The following is a 23,452-nucleotide window of genomic DNA, read 5'->3' as shown; positions in this document are numbered from 1 at the left end:
AATAGAAGTGCTAATAATATTAGTATTAGAATGAAATAAGAGATAAATGCAAACATAATAATATAAATAAGGTAAATGAAACAAATAAAAAAATAATAGGAAAGACATAATCGAATCTGAGAGCAATATTTTGGGGCAAATCCGTAATAAATAAAAGAAGAGGGGATTAATTCGCACATGCAAATAACCGGGAAGGACTAAAACGGACAATAGCCCTTTGACCCAAAACGTGCAGCTTTGATTCTATCCCTTATTTTTTACTACGATTGGAGTGAATATAATGAAACCCTTTGAACCTTTTTGATTGCTATTGATATACTGATTTTTTGTTATTGAATCTCAAAAAAAAAAATCCCCTATTGAATCTCAAAAAAAAAAATCTCTTCTTGAATCTCAAAAAAATTTCTTCTCTCCAAAATATAATAAATTCCTCTCCAATCCCCCCCTTTTTACATTGAGATTGTAGCTTTTTATAAGCTTTTACCACTTGTTCTCCTTTTTTTTAATTTATTTGCTTTTTCCATTGTAGGCAAGTGGAGCAAAATGGGGGTGGGTGGCTAATTATGATGGTGGAGTAGATGAGATTAGGTTTTTTCTTTTTCTGATTTTTTTTTTGGGGGGGTTGGGTTAGTGTTTTGGGCTAAGTTTTGGGTTTGTATTGGGTTTTAATTGGGCAGTTGAGTTATGTTTATTTGGGTTTGGTTTTATTGGGCCCCGGGCAAAATTTGGGCCATACAAGCATGTACTATTTTATATATATTAATTCTAAAAATTCTATCACACGTATACGAAAATTACGTATTTAGAACATAGATGGTAGTTAAAATTTTATATAATAATATAATGAAATGTTTGGTTTGAAACTAATTAATAGTAACACATAAAATGTATACGATGTTAAAATAAAATTTAAACACGTAAGTACATTATATTAAGAATACTAAATGTACTACAGCTTATTTAACATGATGTTTATCATAAATTTTGAGTTTGTGTCAAGTTAACTTGTGACACCAACTCATCCAACAACTCTATCAATACTAGTATATCTATCACATGTATATGTGTGTGAAAACTATATTTAGAATAAATGTGTGTATTTGAATATAACATAAGATAAATAATTAAATCGTAAGGTTTGAAATTAATTAATAATAACAAATCTAATATTTATGGTATCAAAATGAAAAAAAATTGTGAGTAAGATGAAATTTAAATACATAAACATATCATATTAATAATATTAAATGCATTACAGCATTACTAAAATATACAGATTGATGGAGATAATAAAGTACGAATAATAAAATTAAAATAAAACTTTAGTTAAATGGTAAATTTAAGGTTTTATTGGTGTGGGTTCATACATCACAATATACATATTTTTAATTAATTTTCCAAATAAAATAGGCAAAAGTATCATTGAATAATGTAACTTATTTTAAATATGAAATAGTATTTTTGTAGTTTCCTAACCGAGTTGATATCTGGTTGACTTGTGACATCAATTTAGTTAAGGGCTTAAATAATTTCAAGTATAGATATGTACAATTTATGGAAGTAATAAAACATGAATAATAAAATACAAATGTACAAAAAAAAAATTTAAGAAAACTTTTAGTTGAGTGATAAATTTAAATTTTTACTAATGTAATTGGCACAGGTTCAAATCCCATGACATGCAATTTTTTTATTGGCCTTTTAAAAAAATAAAAAAAATAAAGTAGCCTTGAATAATATAGCTTGTTTTAATTATAAAAGGACATTTTCGTAATTTTTTCTAACAGTGTTGATACCTGGTTGACTTGTGATACTAACTCAATAAAGGTCTTAAATAATAATATAGATGTAGAAATTCTATCTGACATGTATGTATGTGGAAACTACGTACTTAGAACACAAATGTTAGTTTAAAAATAACATACAATAAATAATGAAATGTACGATAATAAAGTGTGCATAAAAAATAAAATGTATAAAAATATTAAAATAAAGTTTTGATGGAGTGGTAAATTTAAAGTTTTATTAATGCAATTGGTACAAGATCAATTATCACTATATGCATATTTTTATTTGCTTTTAATTAAAAAACTAAAATACCATTGAATAATATAATTTATTTAGATAAATTACCTAGTTGGTGCCTAACTTTTAGGGCACTTCATTTTGGTCTCCCAAAATACAATTCTTACAATTTCGTCACTCAACTTTTAGAGCACTTTCATTTTAGTCACTCAACTATTAAATCTCTAACTACAAATAACTTGTACACATCACATAATGTTCACACTTTCATTTTAGTTACCTAACTTCTAGGTTACTTTCATTTTGGTCACCCTAAAAATATACTTATTTTTTAAAATATTGATTAGGGTAAAAAAATTAAGGATTAAAGTAAAAATCGGTAGAAATTAAAATAATTTTTTTATTTTCTTACATTTAAATATTAATTTTAAATTAGTTTATAAATGAATGATAAAAATTAAATTATCTATTTGGGTTTTAAATATTAATGGATATTAGTTTTAATGGGTTTGGGCTTTAAGAGTATTAAGTTTTAATGGGTATTTGAGTTTAAGGTTTAATTTAGGCTTGAGTATGCAAATACCCGAATTTTTTTCGGTTTGATTCATTTCAGTTTTTTTGGTTCGGTATTTTTTTCAAACCCTTATAGATATACAATTGATAGAGGCAATAAAATGTGTATAATAAAATTAAAATGTACAAAAATAAGTTAAATTAAAACTTTGGTTAGCGGTAAAGTTAATGTTTTATTGATGCAAATAGTTTGGTATTAGGTTTTCTAAAAATAAAAGATAAAATACACTTGAAGAATATAATTTATTTTAAATACAAAAAGACATCAAAGTAATTTTTCTAACTGAATTGGTGTTCGTTTGACTAGTGACACTAACTCAATTAGGGCTTAAATAATAGCATAAATATCTACAATTGACAAGGGTAATAAAATATACATGATACAATTAAATTTTAAATTTTATTGAGTTTCTTTTTAAAATTAAAAGATTAAATTACATTCGAATAATATAATCTATTTTAATAACAATAAAATATTTTAAAATTTCTTTAATTAAATTAATCTTCAATTTACTCATAACACCAAAATAATAGTTTAGATATTATGTGCATGCATTTTTATTAATGTTACCACTTCATTCCATCATTCATTAATGGTTTTATTAATCTAATATTTTATTTATTTCTTATTTTTGATTGGATGTTTCTTTTCACTCTTTCTTTCTTTTCTTTTTTTTTATTAACATTTGAAATATTTTAATATTTTATTTAAAAATAGAATACAATAAATAGTTTTTGTAATTGAAGAATAAAAATATTTTATGTGTAATTATTATTTATATACATAATATTATTTCAAATAAAATTAGTTTCAATAAAAATTTCTTATTTATTATATTTATAAATTTAATAAATTTTATTTAATTTTAATTTCATATATATCAAATAAAATATAATTTTTGTTAAATATTCACATTTTTCCCTTTATATTTATGTCTTTTAGATAGAGTATATAATTGTCATTTCTCTTTTCATTATAATTCATCTCGTCAATATCGTTATAATTGAATCTAAAAAATCTCATCTCTGATTTTAATTTCACCACAATAATATACAATCTCATTATTATAGTAACTAATCTCATCGTCATGTATTCACTTTTCAAGATAGGAAATACTATTTACTGAAACACATCTCCATTATCATTTAAGCTCTCCTTAAACAAGTGGTGCTACTAATTTTAATAAAATTTATGTAATCATTAAATTATTATATAAAAATAAAATTCACATAATTGTTATATAATAACAAAATTATTTATTTAATTTTATTTTTATGGTAGTTTTAATGAAAACTCAACCAACAAATCACACATCGCCTTTTATCTTCGAAACATGATAAAACCCTTAGAAAAAGGGCAAGATTATAATTGGGAAAAATCCTCTCCACCCATACTTTCAGCTCTAATAGAAAAAGGGAGTTAAAAATCTTTTTGATCCTCTCAAATTTGATATTAGCAAGTTGATATCCCACTAAAAAATGGAGCAATTTAACGTCTATTAATTTTCTATGTGAGCAAGTAAGAACAATTACTTACAACATTAATGTTTTATTGTCAGTTGTACATAATTTTGATTGATATAATAATAAATTTTTCTCTTGATATTGATATATTTTGTGCAAATATTGAGAGAATGTGTAAATGTTATGGGTTAAATTTGTTAAATCATGACCAAGTTGACAAAATGTGTAAATATTTTAGGTTAAATTTGTTGGATCGAAACTAAATTGATAGAATATGTAAATTTTAATAATTAAATTTATTTTTTAAAACCAATAAAAAATTATATGAGTCAGATTTGAACCCATACTATTTACACCAATAGAACATTAATATTGCTGCTAAACTAAATTTTATGCTGTCTTTATTACTTTCATCAGTTGTATATCTATGTTCTAAATTTATGATTTCTACACGCATACACGTGTGATAGGATTTCTATATTAACTAACGGAGATAACAAAAACTATTAGTCCTAATATCAATTTCAAAAATAAAAAGAAACTTTGAGTAATTAGAAGTAAAATTGACTAAATCCACTCAAAATAAATAGGTTAAAATATGTAGTTAGTCTTTGTATTTAGAAAAAAAATTAGTTCTGTAATTAAAAGTTAAAATTTAAGTTCTCTTTTTAAAAAAAAAAACTCTCAGTCCAATTATTCACGTCAGTAGCTTTTTTTTTCTAAACTTACTTACTTGGCATGTTAATTACACCGTACACATATAATGTTATATATGATTGACAAAAAATTCTAAATAAGTATAAAATGAGGACTAATAGCATGTTTTAACCTTAATTTTTTGTGATTTATAGTTATTGAACAATGTTATTCATTGTCAATGGTAAAAAGAAGAATCTAATTTACGAATCTTAAACGAGAAAGTATTGTATGAAATAATGATATTATCCTATTCAAATAGTTTAATGTCATATCAATAATTTATCTTAAATTTTAAGATTTTCATTTTCATTTGATTTTTTTTCACGATAAAAATTTTAAAATTAAAAAAAAATACTAATATAATATTAAACTATTAAAAAGATACATATGATCTAGTGTTAGTGTTTTCTACATTCCTTTCCCAAAATTAGAAATGTAAATCATATAGGATAAAAGTTTGCAAAAACAAAAGTAGATTAAAAAAGCTAGAATTATTAAATAAGAGAAAACAAAATACATATCCCTTGATCCAATTTTTTTTTTTTTTGTTTTTTCCAGGCAATGAAAAAATAGTGAAATTATTTTACATCAGATTCAGTGACACAAAATCATTTTCTTTCTTTTAAAAAAAATCAAATAGAAGAATCCATGGCTGAAAACCTCTCTAACCAAACTTTAACCTTGTATATATATCAATCTCTCATATATCATAATGACTGCCCCCTTCTTTTCCATTTAAAAAAAAAAAAAACCAGAAATGCTGCAGTATTTTCTTTGATTTTTTAGCAAATTCATTTTTGTTTATATTATTGATTTAATCAAAGAAAGAACCCTAAAAACAATGAAAAGCCAGTCTCTTTCTCTCTTTCCCACTGACTGACTCTTCTTTTCTGACCCTCTCTCTATATATGAATATATAACATTTTTTTTTTCTGCCTCTGTACAAGCCAACCCAAACCCAGAGGTCATCAATATGATTGCATTAAAGAACATGCTACTGCTTGTGCCCAATGCCTTAGCTTTGCCTTCACCTGTTGTGGATTTTCTCCTACAAGAAAATTGGAACTCAAGTGTAAGTGTGGATATTTCAAGAAAAAATGAAGGGTTTGAATGGGATTAGGGATTGAAACAAGCACCTGGGCTGTAAATTTTCCAATCAGCTGGCTCACTTACAGGACTGTCAAAAGAAGTTGACCGGCCACCGAGTGAAGATGTGGAGGAAGAACGTCGGCTTTGAGGGGTGGAAACGGGACTAGGTGAAAGTTGACGATTTACAGCGAAATAAAGGTCTAAAGCAGGCAATGTATTGCATAGTTTTTGACCTTCTTCTTCATTGAACCCAAACCCAAGCTCGATGCAACCTTTGAGTTCATATAAATCTTCGTCAGTCAACCCGTTTTTCCCTCTTTGCTGACGAAGGATTTGCCGTCGCCTTCTTTCCCATGCAATGTCTCGAGACGTCTCGGACATCGACAACTGCTTTGACAAATACATTTTGTTCTTCATCAATGGCGGTGGCACCAACGGCATTCGTTGTAACTCTTCCGTTTCCGACTCGCATAATGACGGCGATGATGATAATGGTGATGTTATCGCCGTTTTCATTCCCTCTTCATCCTCCTCCTTCCCCATCTTCACCCTACAATTTTATATATATGTGAAAGTTTTTGAACAAGCTTCTTGTTTGTTGTTCCTAATGCAACACAAAACTGAAGCTTTTCTTTTATTATTACTATTGCCACATGCTGGCCGCCGGCAGCAACGGTGAAGCTGAGGCGGCCAGGCAATGGTTTTTAAAAGTGAAACCAAGGAATGGATCCGAAATGGAAGCTGTAAAGCAAGGAGGTATATATTGCAAATTCAGGGTGTTTTGATTTCTATTTCTGTTTAAAAACACTCTTTAATGTTGTTTATTTGTTGATAAAAACAAAGAGTAGGGCCAACCAGGTTAAGCTGGAAGATGATGATTTGGAAGGTTCCTTTAATGGCGAAACAAAGGGTTGGCATGACATAGGATGGTTTGGCTTGTTATTGGACCATCCAATTATAACTGTTAAAAGTTTGTCAATTTTGGATGGCTCACCTACATTGTTGTGAAGATTGGATTTTGGCTAAATTTTGCCATTACTCCATGATTCAAGGAAGGTTTGCACTTTGCTGTCTCTACTCTCGTCTCGCTTTTACTCATGCCTAACAAAATTGCTACTTCGATCTCATATTTCATCCATAGTGACACTTGACGAGGCTGTAATGGATACGTTATTATTTATTAATTTAAAAATGATAAAATAAAATTAAAGTTATATGAGTTTTAATTATTTAAAAAAAATATGAAGTGAATATCTATAGATACTTAAGTAATTAATTGCTAATTAAGATAACTGATTAGAAAATAAGCTAAATAATAAGCTAAATGTGTAAAAGTGATATATTAGGGTTATGATATCGAAATTAAACATAACGTAATTTGTATGATAGCACATCTTCGGAAAAAACTCTTTTCTCTACAATATTTATATGCTAATTTGGAATATCAAAAATATTATATTTAATGATTTCAACATATCAATGTATTCAAATATCGTTCAAACAATTAAGAACCCAAATTTAGGGTTGTTTTGTGCTGTCGCAACGCCATTCAAACAATCAGTTTTAGTTAATTTGGATCAAAAACACCAGATTTTAACAGTTGATAGTTACAAAGAAATTTTAAATTTGGTATTGTTGATAATGGGTATCAGTAAGGGTAAAACAAAGAGGAGAGGGTGATGGTGACAAGAAGGCCGGTTCACATATGATAGGAGGAAAGTCGGAGTATGGAGAAAAAAAGGAGAAGAAATATTGGTGGAGGAGAGATGTAGAAGGCTTAATGCTCAAGGTATATTGCAAGGGTTGTAGAGGGGGAGAAGAAGGTGCCTTAGGGTTTTTATAGGCAATGAGTCTCATATCCTGTTACGCCATGTCACCAACAATCCCAGGGTATGGCAAACATGTGGTTGGCCAAGTGGCAAGATAGTTACATGTTGGTTATCGTCCAGTATCGTATTGCTCTGACGTTCCTTATGTTAAATAGGACGAGATAGTTAGGCCTTAGTGGTCCCTTCTTGAGGAGTGTGCACTTGCTAAAAAGCTAGTAACTTGATGGAGGGTGAAACATGCAGGTGGCTAGTCACTAGGTGGTGTAAGTCAGAGAGCTGTCTGTGGATGCTCCTAAATTGCTTTCTGTAATGCCACGTGTCTAGATCAGGGTACATATGGTATGATAAGTTCATATATATTTTTAAATTAATATTTAAATTAAAGTAATAAGTTGCAAAAGTGACTTCAATTGTGAAAGATTATATACATGGAAATAAGCTTATTTCACTCTTGGGCTCGGATCAACTGGAGCTCTGGCTTTCTTGAGCTCGGATTTTCAAGTTAAGATCATTATGGGTTTAGATTGGCACGAGCGAACTTTCAGACTCAAGCCTATTTTACTAACTCTAAATAAAATATCTAGATATAATATATTAACGAAAAATATATTGTTATAATCTTAAAGTGTTAAAATCATATAATTGTACAAATTCTACAAATATTCAAACATCAAGCCATCTCAAGTCTAATATGAATTTGGGCTGGTGTATATATTATTATATTTTGGGTTTGCTTTTTAAATAATTAGAGTATTATATTTATTTGGTTAGCACTTTCATCTTGAATTGGTGAGATAGCAAGCATCACTATTTCTTATTCTTTTAAATAAAAATTCATAGTGTTTCACCATTTTAAATAATTTTAATTTTTATAATTTTAAAATTATGTTTAGAATGAATTTGAATAAATAGATGTGTAAATTTAAATAAATTTAAACATTCATTTATTTAAATTCATTTTGAACTTGAATTTTTAGTATGTTTTATTTTTATTGACGTAACAATGCGAGTCAACAACCGTTGTTAACGTGGATTGCCATTTTAACATTATGACAATTGACTCAATGATCATTAACAATCATGTCATTAAAATCTTTAGGATTTATTAATCGATAGTTAAATTTAACTGTACAAAAAACTTAATTAAATAGATTTTGTCGTCTCAATTAGCTGCAAAAGATTCAAAAGAGAAATCTCTCAACATGATAAACCAAAACCAATAACAACAGCCCAATGAAAGCCACATAAAAGCACCTCATACAACAAAAATTGAGTATAATCCTAAGCACCAGCTGATATCCTCAAAACATAATACATAACACGAAAAAAAAAAAAACAACTAGAATACTCCTAATATAAAAATGTAAAATATATCAATAAACTTGTATTGTTTTTATCATTTTAAAAAGGTAAATTTAATTATTATAATAAAAATTAAAATAATTATAATCTATAAATCGTCAAAATTATTTTATATGAATTTAAAAAATCCAAATCTAAAAAAGGTTCAAATTGAAGAAAATTCAAGCTTGAAAAAATCAAAACCCAAAAGACTTCAACTCGAAAATATCTGAACTGGTACAAACTTTCTAGCTTAAAATAGTCTAAAATATAAGATTATCTGATACAAGCAGACCCAAAACCCGTCGGTTTGCCTCCTTTGACTACGATTTTAACACATGGAACACAAGCATTTTTTTTAACAAAGATGGGTAGTTACAAATCAAAGTAGGTGTCGTAGCAAACTTTTAGAAATTCTCATTAATTTCATAAATTTTTTAAAATTTAATCCCAAGATGGGTTACTACATGGAAATTTTAATGTTAATTATCATGTTTAAGGTATACTTTTATCCTCAGGATGCAAAAAGAACAAACATTTCCTGGGAATAAAGATTGGGACCGCCATTGTTGAAGACATGTGATCTTAATTTTAAAGGAAAAGAGAAAAACAATTCCAAGTAAAAAGAAAAAGTTTGCAGATACTTGAGAGAGAAAGGGTTAAAAGCTGGGTTCGAGTTCAGGAAATCATACCGAGGCAGCATTCATTCAACACATCCTAGTGTTCAAAACCCCAGAGAAAGAGATTTAACCAATCTCAGCCATTCCAACTTGTAAAAGAATCCGTTGTTGACCTGAAAAATGATCATTTTTCTTACCAAATGCTTTTTTTAATGGTTGAAATACATGGTTACTTGTTGGTCCCTATATTTCTATAAATTTTAAAATTTAGTCCCTACTTTTTAAAAATCGAATCTAATTATTCGTCAATAATTTTCATAAAATTTATTAACTTAACGTGTTTATATTTCGTAAATTGAATGTCAGGTAACATGAGAATACTCACATGAAGAGAACCTAGACTGATTATTTATTTATTATTAATCTTATCCAAACCTATTGTTGGTATTAATCAAAGAAAATTTGGTATTGCACTTATACGACGATTAATGATTAAAAATGAAGACTATCCTCTAAAGTCAGTTGCGTGCCCGTTACTAATTAATCTGGTTTCTCACTATATCTAGAAACTGAATATTTCTAATTATATTTTATTTAAGCATCTTAATAAAATAATAAGGGTTTATAACTTTATATTCTATTCCATATGTTCAACCATCACTCAACCATATCAATAAATTAATAGGTAATTTCAAAATTATTAAAAATAAATATTATTATACTCTTATCTCGATCTGGACACTTGACAATTTGAAAAGCGATCAAAGAGATGCCCATAGATGGTCTTTTGTCTCATACTGCCCTAATAACCATTGGATGTTTGGTCGTTTGTATGCCCCACATTGATCACAGGGAGATCACCCATCCTCAGCCACTTGTTATTATAGTAGGTGTGTTAGAATAATCGGTTCATTTATTAATCGAATTGAATTATCTGAAATGTAAAAATATTTAACTGTAAATTAAATTAAATTTTTTTTCAAATACATTAACCGAACCGAAATTTATATATTTTTGTCTTTTGTTAAAACAAGTATAAAACATATAAAAAATAAATTGTTAATGTTTATTTGTTTTAATAGTTCAAAAGAATATATTATATATAATATATATTATTTAATTTGGTTAATTATCCAATTTCGAACCGATAATTGAAATTTCAAAAAATCATTAACTGATCTCCAATTGAACTAAATTCGACCACCAACCGATTAACCAAATTAGATCAGTTCAGTCGATTAATTCAATTTTAACCAAACTATGAACACCCCTAGTTATTAGTGGGTGTGCTTTTCTCAAGAGGGGATCATACAAGGACCACTGAAATTTAACAACTTTGTACTACCTCAACAAAGAGAATGTTAGAGCCGTACACGATAGGGAACCTTATCCTAAACTTGTCAGTGATGTGGCATAATTGGATAGTAAAAGGGATATTTGCCTCCCTTCAACAACCATATACTTATAAAAGCTCACAACCTTCTTTTCCTCCCTTTGCTCTCTCTTCTTCTCCTTTCTTCTCTTTATTTACTTCGATTTTTCACTTGGCATAGATGAATCGATTTTTTTATTGCTACCGTTATCTCCTTCTACTCTTACCTTTGTTGATATCCAGTATCAACAAATATAATTTTAATTTTAATAGATAACATATTATAATTCATTCATCATGTATAAAATACTATAAATATAATTCAAAACAAAGTTTCATCCATCTCTCCTTGTTACTTAGTAATTAAATATTTTATATAAATTTAATTATAAAAATTAGTATAAAATATAATATCTTCAATTCTGTGATCAAACTCAAAAATAAAAATAATAAAATAATTTGTTTTGGAACATATATGAAATGATGAATGTATGGGAGAGGAAGCTTTTTGATGAGTGAAATTATTTGGAAACTTAAGATTCCAAACAATAAAGCAGTATATAAAAATTAGAAAGAAGAAAAAATGCATGGAAAAATGTCATCATAGTGATGTTAACCTATAATTAAAAGCCTAGAGAATCCTTCATATTGAATTATTGGTTCATTTTGTCAACAAATTATGGGGTGTTGAGACATCATCACAAGGATAGATTCTTAGATTTAAAAGGTGTTTGAGTAAATGTTCAGTATTTAATGTTGAATTATGGGGTATTTTAAATAGTTTGATGATTTTACAGAGTTGACAATATGATAGAGCGTTAATTCGGACGGATAATTTAGAGGCTCTTCGAGCTATTCAGGAATTCATTTGAAGGACATCTTCTTCTGCACTTATTAGACGTATTCAACTGCTCCTGGTGAAAATCAGTCAACGGGAATTTGAACATATCTCTAGAAAAAAGAATATAGAAGTTGACCGTATCACCAAGATGACTTCTAACAAAGATGAAGACCTGCATCTGGTCGAAGACATATTCCGTTAGAATTTGTTATATTAATGTAACCATTCTGTTTTTCATAAAGGAAAATATGCGTATTGTTACCGTACTGTATTAGTATGCATATTGACATTTGGGTGTTCTTTAAAACTTGAAAAAATAAATTAATTTTTCTTTTTCTTTTTCCTTTTTTTTAAAAGAAGTTTGAGTATTAATTTGATAAAATTTAAAAATATGAAGGATTAAATTTATTGAAGTGTTGAGGACTATTTATTATTATACTAATTAGAAAAAGTTACGTCATTATTTTTATTATCAATTTAACAATAAACTACCAAAATAAAAATATGATTATAATTGAATAATTATTTATATAATTTACCTTAAATCCATAACATAATAACAAATTCAAGATACATTAATAAATTACAGGATTGAATCTTAACTATACTTTTAATGAATAGATATTTTCTCATTTTATATTATTATACATATTATGAGTGAAAAGAGTGGGTTTATCATTGTCTCCTTTGATCTTTTGCCTACTGGGGATATCATTAGAACATATTAAAATTTTTGAGGAATTGATGGGGTCACCTAATGCTAATGGGGTAGATCTCTGTCATGTCTATATTTTTTTCTTTTTTTTATTATATTATTATTATTATTATTCCATAGTAAACATATTGTTATTATTGCAATAATTTAAAATTTTTAAATACATTTAAAACTTATAATATCTTCCACTTTATATACTTAGAACTATGAATAGTTTAGGTATTGTATAGATTATTTAATAGAATATTATTTGTTACAATCGTCAAGAAAAGTTTTAGACTACACAAGTAGAGGTAGAAAGTTGATAATTGTTTTATAGAGATATAATAAAATATTTAAGAAAAACACATGTTAATTTTTTAAACTACCTGTGAAATAAAAAAGTACACTACCACTATACTAATCATTGTCATTTAAAAGAAATGAAAGAAATGCAATTTTGGATTTTGTTTTTAGTAATTTGGTATAAAAGCAAAATATTAAATATCAATAGGTCTTCAAATCGTTCATTTGAAAAAACTTCTCAAAAACTGAAATTCTTGATCAATGGAGGAACAATATCACCATTTTTAGTCAATAAGATACCAAAGTGGATGATTGACTCATTCCATACTAGAAATAATCTCAGGAAATCTTTTGATAACATGAATTCCTATTTTTCAATGATATATTATCCCACGATCGAGACAATTGGCTCAATTCCGTGAAACCATTTCATAAAAGTTCATTGATATCTTCTTTTTATAAAGTAAATCGACTTTGATTCTTGAATAACCCACATCACTTCTACTTCTATTATAATAAAAGATTCCATTTTTATGTGAAAAAGTCTCGATAAATAAGATAATCATAAATATGACTAGTTTACCTTTCATCCATATGTAGGTTAAAAGAAACATCTTTTTCTCTATTTCTTAGGTTTATAATTATTTTAAATGACAGAAAAATAATTTGAAAAATAAATAAATTTTAAGTCAACAGTTTCTTTTATTAAATGGTGTTTATTTTAACCTTAGTTTTTATTAGAACTTAAAAGTTTTAACTATCCCTAATAAAATGTTTACTATATTTGAGGTTTTTTAATCTACTTAATTAGGTCGGTGTTTTTAATCTGTGACATCAAAATCAATCACATTTTTTATACCATACTAAATTATGCTATATCATCGACGTGGGTGAAAAATAATGTATAACAAATATATTTATACAAAATTTATATGAAGTGTTGATAGAATGTAAAAATATTATTTTAGACACTACGATGTTTAGTTTTAAACCCTATTACATGTTGCTTCAAATTGATTTTCATAAATTTTATATCTAACAAATAAAAAGGCCAAAACATTCTCATAAGAATATTTATTACTTTGTAATTTTTTAATTTCTTCTAATTGAGTTGGTGTCCGATTAACTCGTAACATTTATTCAATCAAGACTTTTATATAGCATAGATTTAAGTTAACAAACATGAAAATTAATTATATAATTTTACGAAACAGAGATGTCTCTCTTCTCGTATCCCTTTTTAATAATTTTATGTCACATCAATATTTTCATTTTGAAAATATAATTAATACAAGCAATGTACATTTAAATATAATTTTGTGTTTAGGGTTCCAATATTTTGACTATTTATTTTCATTTTCCTTGTGAATATTTACATTTTGAAGAAATAATCACCCAAATAGATATTGTTCTTCTTGAGATTGGAATCCTTATCTATTTGATGCCACAAAAAAGTTTTTATTTTTAGTTTTCAGTTGAAAGAACCTTAAAAGGCTTAAACATACATCTAAAACAAAGAATAAAATAAATAAATAAACTACAAGTAAAGTATCATAAATAAATAAATAAAACATGATCCTAATCACAATCCACATCTATTTGTTAACATATATATAATATTAATTGTACTAAAGTTTCAATGGTGGCATTTTGGAAGTGAACCTGTCAACATAAATTATTCTTTACATTAATTTATATGATATGACCATTTAAGTGAACATAATAATATAATTATTGGAAAAATTGGAAGTCCACTTCCATTTTGATTATTGTTAGAAAAGTTTTATTTGAATATTATTTTAGTTTAAATAAATTTAATTTTAGATCATAAAATAATAAAGATACCTGTAATTATTATATAAAAGAGAATAGCTTATTTTTCTACTTTTACATTTTTAACTAAAAATATTGTCTACTTTTATATAATTTAAAGAAATATTTTAACAATTCTTCTAAAAGGTGTATATAATATTTTATTTAAAAGAAATAAGTTTTTTAATGAAACTATTGTGCCTGTCTTCCACCATTGACTTTTAGTGCAAAAAAAAAAAATCATTTTTATTTGGATTAGTGTTTTATATATCCAAGTGTTTATCAAACAAAGCACCTTTTTTTTTCTATTTTTGAGGTTTTTTCTAACTAAATTCTAATTTTAAATGTTTATATATTTAATTTTTATTTAATTTTTAAATAATATATTTTAATTATTTTAGTTATCTTTTTAATTTTTATTTAAATTATTGAACATAATTAAAATATATTAATTTATTTAACAATTCAAATATAAAAAAAATTCAAACCATAATTAAAGTATTTAAAACATATAAAAATTGATATAATCTAGATCAATAATTTTCTTTTGAATGAATAGATCAATATTTTTTAATAATACTAAAAATTAAAATAATACTTACAGCATTTGTGTCGTATAATATTTTACTTTACGTAAATAATGTAAAGTAAATTATTCAAAATAATAACTAGTGAGCTTAATTAAAATATATTAATTATTTTGACAATTTAAATATATCAATTATTCTATTTAGGGAATGGGTGGTGGGGTGCTGTGTATTTAGCTTATTTTTTGTCACATGCTACAATATCGCTATAATATTTAATATTACCACTATTGTTGTTTTTATACTAATCGCAGGTAAACTAATGCCCATTCAAATCTACACTTAACGGGCATTAGAGGCTCCCATAATCCTCATATAATTGTTATACTGATGCATATGGTCCCTTGGATCCTCAATTCCCTGATGCTGTCAATACCTTCAGCAATTTCAGTTCTCTTCTTAAAGCCTCTAATTGTTGTTGAAGAGGGAGACCCGCCCACCTCTTCTGGACCATGCTCCACATGGTAGGATTCTCTACCCCTTGGTGTTGTGATTGTTGGCTGGCTCCACCAGGATTTGGTTGATTGGGGTAGCTTTCACAATACTCAGGTGGTTGCTTTTGTTAAGGTTGCTAATAATAATCTCTTTGGTAACCAAGATGATCATACTAGTTGTAACTAGCATAATAATGGTATTCTACTCCTGCTTGTTGCTAATAGTATTGTCCTTAATTGTAATTGTATTGATAGTAATTGTCTTGTAATGTTTGTTTCGAAAGTTTTCTACTTGTAGTTGACCTTATTAATTTGTACTTTTGAGATGTTTTATGTTGATTGAGCCATAACTTCTCATCCAATTCCTACAATCGACGACAATTATTATAACAATTAAGTTATATCAAATGTAGTATAATATAATGATAGTGGTTTAGATTGTTTGGAGTACAGAAAATCCCAATGATGAGAGTGATTCATATCGTAAATAGTACTGTAAAGAACTACTAAAAATGATGAACGATGTTAGAAATTTTTTTAAATAGATTATATATTTTCTTATTTTTCATCTTAGAAAATTGGATATTTAAAATAAACTAAAACTTGAAATAAATCCTCATGATTACCTCATTTATGGTCCAACTTAGACCTATATTAAGATATTAATTATCCCAATACGAAGAGTCTTCAAAGCTAGTGAACTTGAGAAAACTAATAACACTAATGAGAAAAAGATGTAATGTAATAATTGATTATAGTGGTATCCGATAATGGCATAAGGTGGTTGGCACGTAAAAGAAATATCTAACATAGGGATATAACAATATTTAATTTTTACCATTAAAAATGTTAATGAAAGTAAAATTAGAAAAAGAATGATTTTTTGGACCCACATCGGTATCTTTGACAAAGAGTAAAACACTAGAGTTCTTTTATAATTTCTTCTCTAAATATTTTTAGTTAGGATTTGTTTTGTTTTAAATAATTCTAGTCAAGTCATTGAAATAATAGAGAGCTAAAAAAGTCTTCTTTCACACCTTTGCATAGTGTTTTTTAATGGAAACAATTCAATAATTCATCAATCTAACAAATTTAAGTAACCAAAAAATTATGAGATAGAGATATTATTTTTATTAATAATTTCATGTTACATTAATAATTATATCTTAATTTTGAATTTAATTTAAATTTAATTTTTTAGGTAAAAATATTAATATAGTATAAAATTATTAAAAAATATAGATAACATGACATTACTAATTCACGTAATCTTTTCATAGGTAACATGATTCAATACAAATTTATAAATAAAAATATTAAAATAACAATGAAAGAAAAATAAATAAAAATAAAACTCAAGCTTTGTTAAAAAATAAAATTTCTCTCATTTTCGATTTTTAGCTTTTTCTTTATCTGTTTCTCTAATTTATATTTTAATCTATTGAATCAAAGAATTTATTTGGTTTTACAATCATGTGATTTTATTTGGGTATAAGATATGTTAAGTAAAAAATTATTTTTATTTAAGTCCTAAATAGATTAATTTATTTTTATTTAAATTTAATTATAAAATGTATTCAAATTTTAAAAACAATTTTAATAATAAAATAAATCCGAAAATGACTTTTTCAAGTTGTTTTCAACACTTCAATTTGTGTTTCTTTTCAAGCCCAGTTTTCTCTTGTTCTCTTTATCATTGAAAATGGCCGAATTTTCTTTTGTCTTGTTCTAAATTTCAATCATGTCCACTTTTATTTCAAAAGTTTTCAGTTTTGTGTCATACCTTACGTTCAAGTTTTGGTTTTTAAATCTTTTGAAAAGCCTCAACCCTTTTAATTTTGTGAACCAAAGAGCATAAACAAAGTTCTGGTTTTTGGGGTTGTAATGGTCTGCAAATGAGTTTTGTTGTCGTTCAAATGTTGTATTCAACTGGGTCTTAAGGGTTTTTTTTTGTTTTTCATTTTTTGAGGTTGGAATGGACATGGAGGAGGTTGAAGAAGCTAACAAGGCAGCCATTGAAAGCTGTAATAAAGTTCTTAGTCACTTATCTTTATCAAAAGACCAAATCCAGTTTAGCAACTTAATGATTGAAACTGATGAAGCAGTGTTTAAGTTCAAAAAAGTTGTTTCTCTTCTTAGCAGCAATGGAAGAAAAAGAAGAAAGTTCAAGAAAATTACATCAAATTTGCCTGAAAATATATTCCTTGAGACTCCCAATTGCACAACTACTTTATCACCGAAACCCCTTCAAGTTTACCCTCATCCTAACCTATTAGATAAAAGGACTTCCATTGAAGTTGATTTTAGAGCTCAACACCAACTCCAGCTGACACAAAACTTGTTTGATCAAAAGAATCAAAACCCTTCATTTCAAATGATGAATTCATCACTAGTTCATCATCATCATCATCATCATCAACAGAGGGTGCAGTTTCAGCAAATGAAAAACCAGGCAGCTGATATGATGTTTTCAAAGAGTAACAGTGGGATGAACCTTAAATTTGATGGATCATTATCACCAACCATGTCATTTCTTTCATCACTGAGCATGGATCATGGTAGTGTGAATAGTTTAGATGGGAATTCTTTCCATTTAATTGATATACCACGCAATTTTGGTCAACTCTCACATCAATCAAGAAGGTGTTCATTTAGGGGAGAAGATGGCAATTTCAAATGTGGAACTTCTACTACTAAATGCCATTGTTCAAAGAGGAGGTAAGTTTTAATCTCAAATATCCTATTTATATTTGGATATGAACACCAAACTTAAAATACAAAACTTGTTTTTTCTAGGAAACTGAGGATTAAAAGGACAATAAAAGTGCCTGCAATTAGTAACAAAGTTGCAGATATTCCTCCTGATCAATATTCATGGAGGAAATATGGGCAAAAGCCTATTAAGGGTTCTCCACACCCTAGGTAATAATTCCCATACCACTTTTTTATTAGTTTCAGTTTTCGTTATTTTTTTAAATAATCATTCATGTTTATCGATTTATTTCTTTTCCAATTGTATATGCATCTCTGTCATTAATGTTGCCTGTTTGTGAATGGATTGGTGAAATATGATGCAGGGGATATTATAAGTGTAGCAGTGTGAGAGGTTGCCCAGCAAGGAAGCATGTGGAGAAATGCTTAGAAGACCCTTCAATGCTGATTGTTACATATGAAGGCGACCATAATCATTCAAGGTTTCTCTCTACACAATCTGCCCATACATGATAATTCCATTACCTCTATCATTTTCTTCTTTCACTTCTAAAACCCCAGAAAAACTTTCACCAATCAGTACGTAACTATTTCAGTTGGTTCTTGCAACTATCTTTAGAAAATGAATTCTTAAAAGGTCTGGATTTGAGATACCTACATAATTTAGCCTGACCCATAGATCTAGACTAGGGCAAAGGAATGGGGCCTTCTATAGGGGTTATGAGCTTTTTTAACTTTGAAATATGTGTAACCTGTATTTCTTCCTTTTCTTTCCTTCTTATTTGTAAGCTTTGGTTGTATGTATGCTTGAGAATCTGTATAATGGAAACTACAATGTTAAATAAAATAATGGAACATGAGCAGTGCCAAATAACTATGCTGCTTCCAACTGATACCGTAATATTATAATTTGTATTGTACTCTTGTTTACACAATTAATAACGGATTGCATGAGATCAGAGCCAAAATTTAGTAATTTAACTGGCTAACATTACTGGTTAAATGATGATCGGAGCTTGGCGAACCTTGATATTCGATTTATAGCTGACGGATTGCATCAGAGCCATTGGTAAGGAATGTCAGCCGCCAAGAGCAAGAACATGTAGTTCAGTTCACTTGGTTCATATGGTCATCCAGAAGGTCTAGATTCGAATCTCACTATTTGCAATATCTTCCTAGGGCAAGAGAAAATCATACTGTGGGACTGTTGCAGGAATCTTTGAAGGTTGAAGATTGAGATTTTAAGTGGCAAGTTGAAATGCTGACATTTCATTGTGTTGTTTTAAGGATGACTCTACCCCTGCAAGTGCAAATTGTCCAATATCATGTCCTTCAATTGCCTCAAATTCCTTCTCTAAGCCAACAGCAAACTCTTCAGGACATGCTCCATCACTTTGTAAATAGTCTGCAATCTACATCATTAAATCCACAACATTTCTTCATTAATCTCTATGTCAAAAGCAAAGGATTCATGAAGCAAACCAAACAGCAAGAGAAGGAAAAATAAATATATATATATAGACATACATATAGATGTTGCATCTATATATATGCACTTTTAAGCAACATATTTGTTTTGGTCAGATAGCCTCGGCTAGTGCAGTCTGGTATAACCGGAATCAGAACCTAGGTTAGATGAAAGCTTTTTTGAGTTTGCTATCAAAAAACAGAAATAAACAAACATCACAATTGGCACTTACATGATTGGCAAGAGCCATGCCACTTAAAGCAGCCGACTCTAAATTAGATCCCAATAACCAATCGCCGCAGATACCGGCCCTTCCATGAGGATCGAAAATACATGGGATACCTGGAGTGTTAGTCGGAAGAGCTGCACCCCTGCATGTCCACAGACCAGTGGGAGAAATTAATTCAAAAAATTGCAAGGCAAATCTCTGTTTCAAATACTAACTAATATTTCAAGCATGTTAGCCCTTCTTTATTTGATCATTAAGAACAGGCAATTCCGGAATCCAAGCAGGTTATATCGATCATAATTGAAAAAACAATAATTTATGCACAAGTTCAGACAAAGTATGTTACCATAGCTGAACTCTACTGTAAATAGGTCTCGGAAGTGATCCTTTTGGTAGTCCAAGTGCTGCTTCAACACCCTCAAGCATGCTTGTTTTCACCTTTTCCACTGTTTGACTTGGTATATTTTCCTGGTAATGCAATTCGAAAAACTTATATATATCTGACCAAACCCCCCAAACTACTATAGTTTCAAACACAATATAACAGTAATATCACCAAGGTTCAACATAGAGCGGGATAGTCCACGAGAATCACAAAGCTTTTCAGCGGTCCAAAACTAACCTGAGGAACCTTGTTTTGTTTTCCATAGGCTGCGGTGCTGAAAAAAGTCCAACAGTGAGGACCATTACTCTGAGAACCCAAAAGCTTCAGTGAATTGTTTGCCATCCAAGATACGGAATCAACTCCCTTAACAAAAGCTCCTTGAAATGTCACTTTACCATCTCCCATAGGAAGGGGATGCTCGAATGCTGCAAGAAGTGCCCATATTGAACTCAAATCTAGCCTCTACAAAAAAAAAAAAAAAAAAGGAAGTTGAGAACATATGGCTGCAGCAAAAATGAGAATATATCCAATAACAAGAACAATATACCTTCATTTGTCTAGCAATTAGAGGTAATCCTGATGAAGCAAGCAAGCGATTTGCACATTTTCCTGTGAAATACAAGCCATGTCACACGGACTTGGGTGTGATTGCTGGATATGGGTATGATTCAAAAACAGGTATGTTCGAAGATGTATTTTGAGGGTCATATCCCTGTACCCATGTCCGAAAATGTCTAGCAACCATTGAATTGCATGTATGTTTAAAAAGATCATACAAATTATGCATAAAAAATATATGTTATGATAAAGAATCATACCCTTCATCCTTCTTACCCGAATATCAGTGGCAAGATCTCTAGTACTGTCCTATAACCTAAATGGTTGGCTTATTTAGCTTTTAAGCCATCCTTTTGTATGCATACACTTTTTGTATTCCTAAAAAAACAGCTTGTTTCTAACCTCCAAGCATACCTTGATTTGCCCCCAAACAAATACCGAAATATGTCATAACGTGAGATTGTTACCTATTATCTAGAGGTTTATCTGCATGGTCAGCCCTATCTAGATCTTGACTGTAACAAGAAGTAAAACGACATTCACAGCTCATTCTGTGCATGGAGAAAATTAAATCCTAACCCTATTACCATAAAATCATAACATAACACTCCTGAGCAAATTTGAATTGAAAAAAATGGGACAGAAGAAAAAAAATATAAGTGTTGAGGCACAAAATTACCATTATGAGCAATAACAATTGCATCAAATTCCCCACGAGGTTTTCCATTCTCGCTCAAGTGCCACATCCCGTTAAATGGCTCAAGTTTACTTATCCAACAAGGTCTCACTACATTGACCATAGAAGTCTGCACCGAGCATCAAACTTACTCAGATATAACCACTGTTAAAATGTCAACCCAATTAAGCACTTGAGACAATAGGGTCCAAAAATGAAATGCACCACTCTAGACAATTAGTATTTTATTTGTTTCACAAAGTATAACCTTTCCATTGGACTAATAATAAAGCTTTAAAAAAATCAGAATAAGCAGCAAGAACGAAAATGAAGGTGATCACCTCAGAAAGCAATGAGTCGGCTAAAGGGCGCATCCCATTGACACCTATAAACCTTGGTGGTGATGGAGGAATAGGAACAAAGCGGCCACCTAATTCAAGCTGACCAACTAAACCTTGCCATTCTCGAACCAAGCCTTTCTCCAACCAATAATCAACTAGCTTGGAAAGCCGAGAATCACTGACGGTAAAAAACTGAGCAGCATGGTCAAATATAAATTGTTGAGGATCAATGACTCTAGTTCCCATTCTTCCTCCCAAACCATGCATTCCCTTTTACGGCAAAAGACAACAAGAAACCACATCACTTTCAATTATCCAAACTACATTATGCAATGTTAATGCAAATGGTTGAACTTCTAAACTTGTCCTCCCATAACTAAACTATTGAGCATTAAAACGAAGAACGGTACCGGAAAATCACATGAAAGGGTTGAATTATATTAGCTTAGGCATGCCAAATTCACAATTTAATTTCATTGAAGACTGGAGTTTCTCTTAACAGAAGAACAATATTTGAGTGCAATGAATACACAAACAAAAAGAAGCCTTCTCTTCTTCTGTCATATGACAAGAAATTTAGAGACAACTATTCATCACAGATATTAACTGAGCAACTCCAAAGTTAAATTTATGCATGAGCTCTAAAACATGCTAACAAAATGAACATTTCTTTCTATAAACTAAATGCAGTGTTTTTATTCAAAAAAAAAAAATCCAATTGTCATATACTCATGTAGGGAAAAGAAAAACTTTATTACAAGAAAAGAAACATTTTTTAATTCATTGATCAAAACACCCTAAAGAACAACAATAACCCAAATTAAAGCAGCACGAAAGGTAACCAAAGGAACCAACCGTGTCAAAAACAGTGGACTTAACACCTCTTTTCTCCAAGCTCAAAGCACAAAGAAGACCAGCCATTCCTCCACCAATAATCCCCACGTGAGGGTCAGCTGAAATACCAGCAGTGAACTTGACCTGCTCCTGAGTGAAGGTTTTCTTGAGAATTGACCTCCTAGAAGTCCCATATCGTGTTCTTTTCCTGTTCCTTGAAGTGGGTCTTTGTGGGTTTTTGGAGGGTTTTTTGGGTTCTTGTGAACTGCAAGTTATGGTTAGAGGTTTTGGGGGTTTAAAGGATTTCTGGGTTTTGAGAGGAAACAGAAATGAAGAAGAAAAATTGGGGAGAGCCGAAGGTGCCATTGTTTCTTTTTCTTTTTGGAGGGAGCGACAACTAACAACAATCTTTAGTGTCTTATCCTATTATACTTATGTACGTACATACATACAAATATATCAATTTTCACTTAATTTTCAATTAAATAGATAACAATTATGTGAGTTTACCAGCCATAATCACTTAATTTTCAATTAAATAGATAACAATTTCAGATAATCTT

General features: G+C 28.9%; 3 protein-coding genes across 3 annotated transcripts; 1 reads left to right on the top strand and 2 right to left on the bottom strand.

Annotated features, from left to right (window-relative positions):
* Positions 1–5,294: 5,294 nt before the first annotated feature.
* Positions 5,295–6,772, bottom strand: LOC108474697 (uncharacterized). Its single transcript, XM_017776701.2, has 2 exons — positions 5,898–6,772; positions 5,295–5,809 (listed from the first exon to the last, which is right to left on the bottom strand). Exons 1-2 carry the CDS (start codon positions 6,391–6,393, stop codon positions 5,730–5,732), a joined length of 576 nt encoding a protein of 191 aa, XP_017632190.1. The 5' UTR covers positions 6,394–6,772; the 3' UTR covers positions 5,295–5,729.
* A 10,552-nt stretch (positions 6,773–17,324) lies between these two features.
* On the top strand, positions 17,325–19,272 carry LOC108476455 (probable WRKY transcription factor 74). The gene is made up of 3 exons (XM_017778699.2): positions 17,325–18,404; positions 18,483–18,608; positions 18,764–19,272. Exons 1-3 carry the CDS (start codon positions 17,662–17,664, stop codon positions 18,909–18,911), a joined length of 1,017 nt encoding a protein of 338 aa, XP_017634188.1. The 5' UTR covers positions 17,325–17,661; the 3' UTR covers positions 18,912–19,272.
* Positions 19,263–23,313, bottom strand: LOC108476369 (uncharacterized). Its single transcript, XM_017778608.2, has 8 exons — positions 22,911–23,313; positions 22,056–22,325; positions 21,718–21,844; positions 21,028–21,089; positions 20,718–20,942; positions 20,442–20,563; positions 20,099–20,237; positions 19,263–19,810 (listed from the first exon to the last, which is right to left on the bottom strand). Exons 1-8 carry the CDS (start codon positions 23,253–23,255, stop codon positions 19,640–19,642), a joined length of 1,461 nt encoding a protein of 486 aa, XP_017634097.1. The 5' UTR covers positions 23,256–23,313; the 3' UTR covers positions 19,263–19,639.
* Between the last annotated feature and the right edge of the window lie 139 nt (positions 23,314–23,452).

Source organism: Gossypium arboreum, chromosome 8 (assembly GCF_025698485.1).
Source record: "Gossypium arboreum isolate Shixiya-1 chromosome 8, ASM2569848v2, whole genome shotgun sequence".
NCBI classification, from domain to species: Eukaryota; Viridiplantae; Streptophyta; class Magnoliopsida; order Malvales; family Malvaceae; genus Gossypium; species Gossypium arboreum.
This window is presented reverse-complemented; position numbering and strand designations above follow the sequence as displayed.

Excerpts from the sequence above, each read along its gene's own strand:
- LOC108474697 (XM_017776701.2), bottom strand. The coding sequence starts at position 6,393 with ATGGGGAAGGAGGAGGATGAAGAGGGAATGAAAACGGCGATAACATCA. Across the intron at positions 5,810-5,897 it reads TTGGAAAATTTACAGCCCAG|GAGAAAATCCACAACAGGTG; the intron begins GTGCTTGTTTCA and ends ATTTTCTTGTAG.
- LOC108476455 (XM_017778699.2), top strand. The coding sequence starts at position 17,662 with ATGGACATGGAGGAGGTTGAAGAAGCTAACAAGGCAGCCATTGAAAGC. Across the intron at positions 18,405-18,482 it reads TGCCATTGTTCAAAGAGGAG|GAAACTGAGGATTAAAAGGA; the intron begins GTAAGTTTTAAT and ends TGTTTTTTCTAG. Across the intron at positions 18,609-18,763 it reads AAGGGTTCTCCACACCCTAG|GGGATATTATAAGTGTAGCA; the intron begins GTAATAATTCCC and ends AATATGATGCAG.
- LOC108476369 (XM_017778608.2), bottom strand. The coding sequence starts at position 23,255 with ATGGCACCTTCGGCTCTCCCCAATTTTTCTTCTTCATTTCTGTTTCCT. Across the intron at positions 22,326-22,910 it reads AGTCCACTGTTTTTGACACG|GGAATGCATGGTTTGGGAGG; the intron begins GTTGGTTCCTTT and ends TTGCCGTAAAAG. Across the intron at positions 19,811-20,098 it reads GCATGGCTCTTGCCAATCAT|ATTGCAGACTATTTACAAAG; the intron begins GTAAGTGCCAAT and ends TTAATGATGTAG.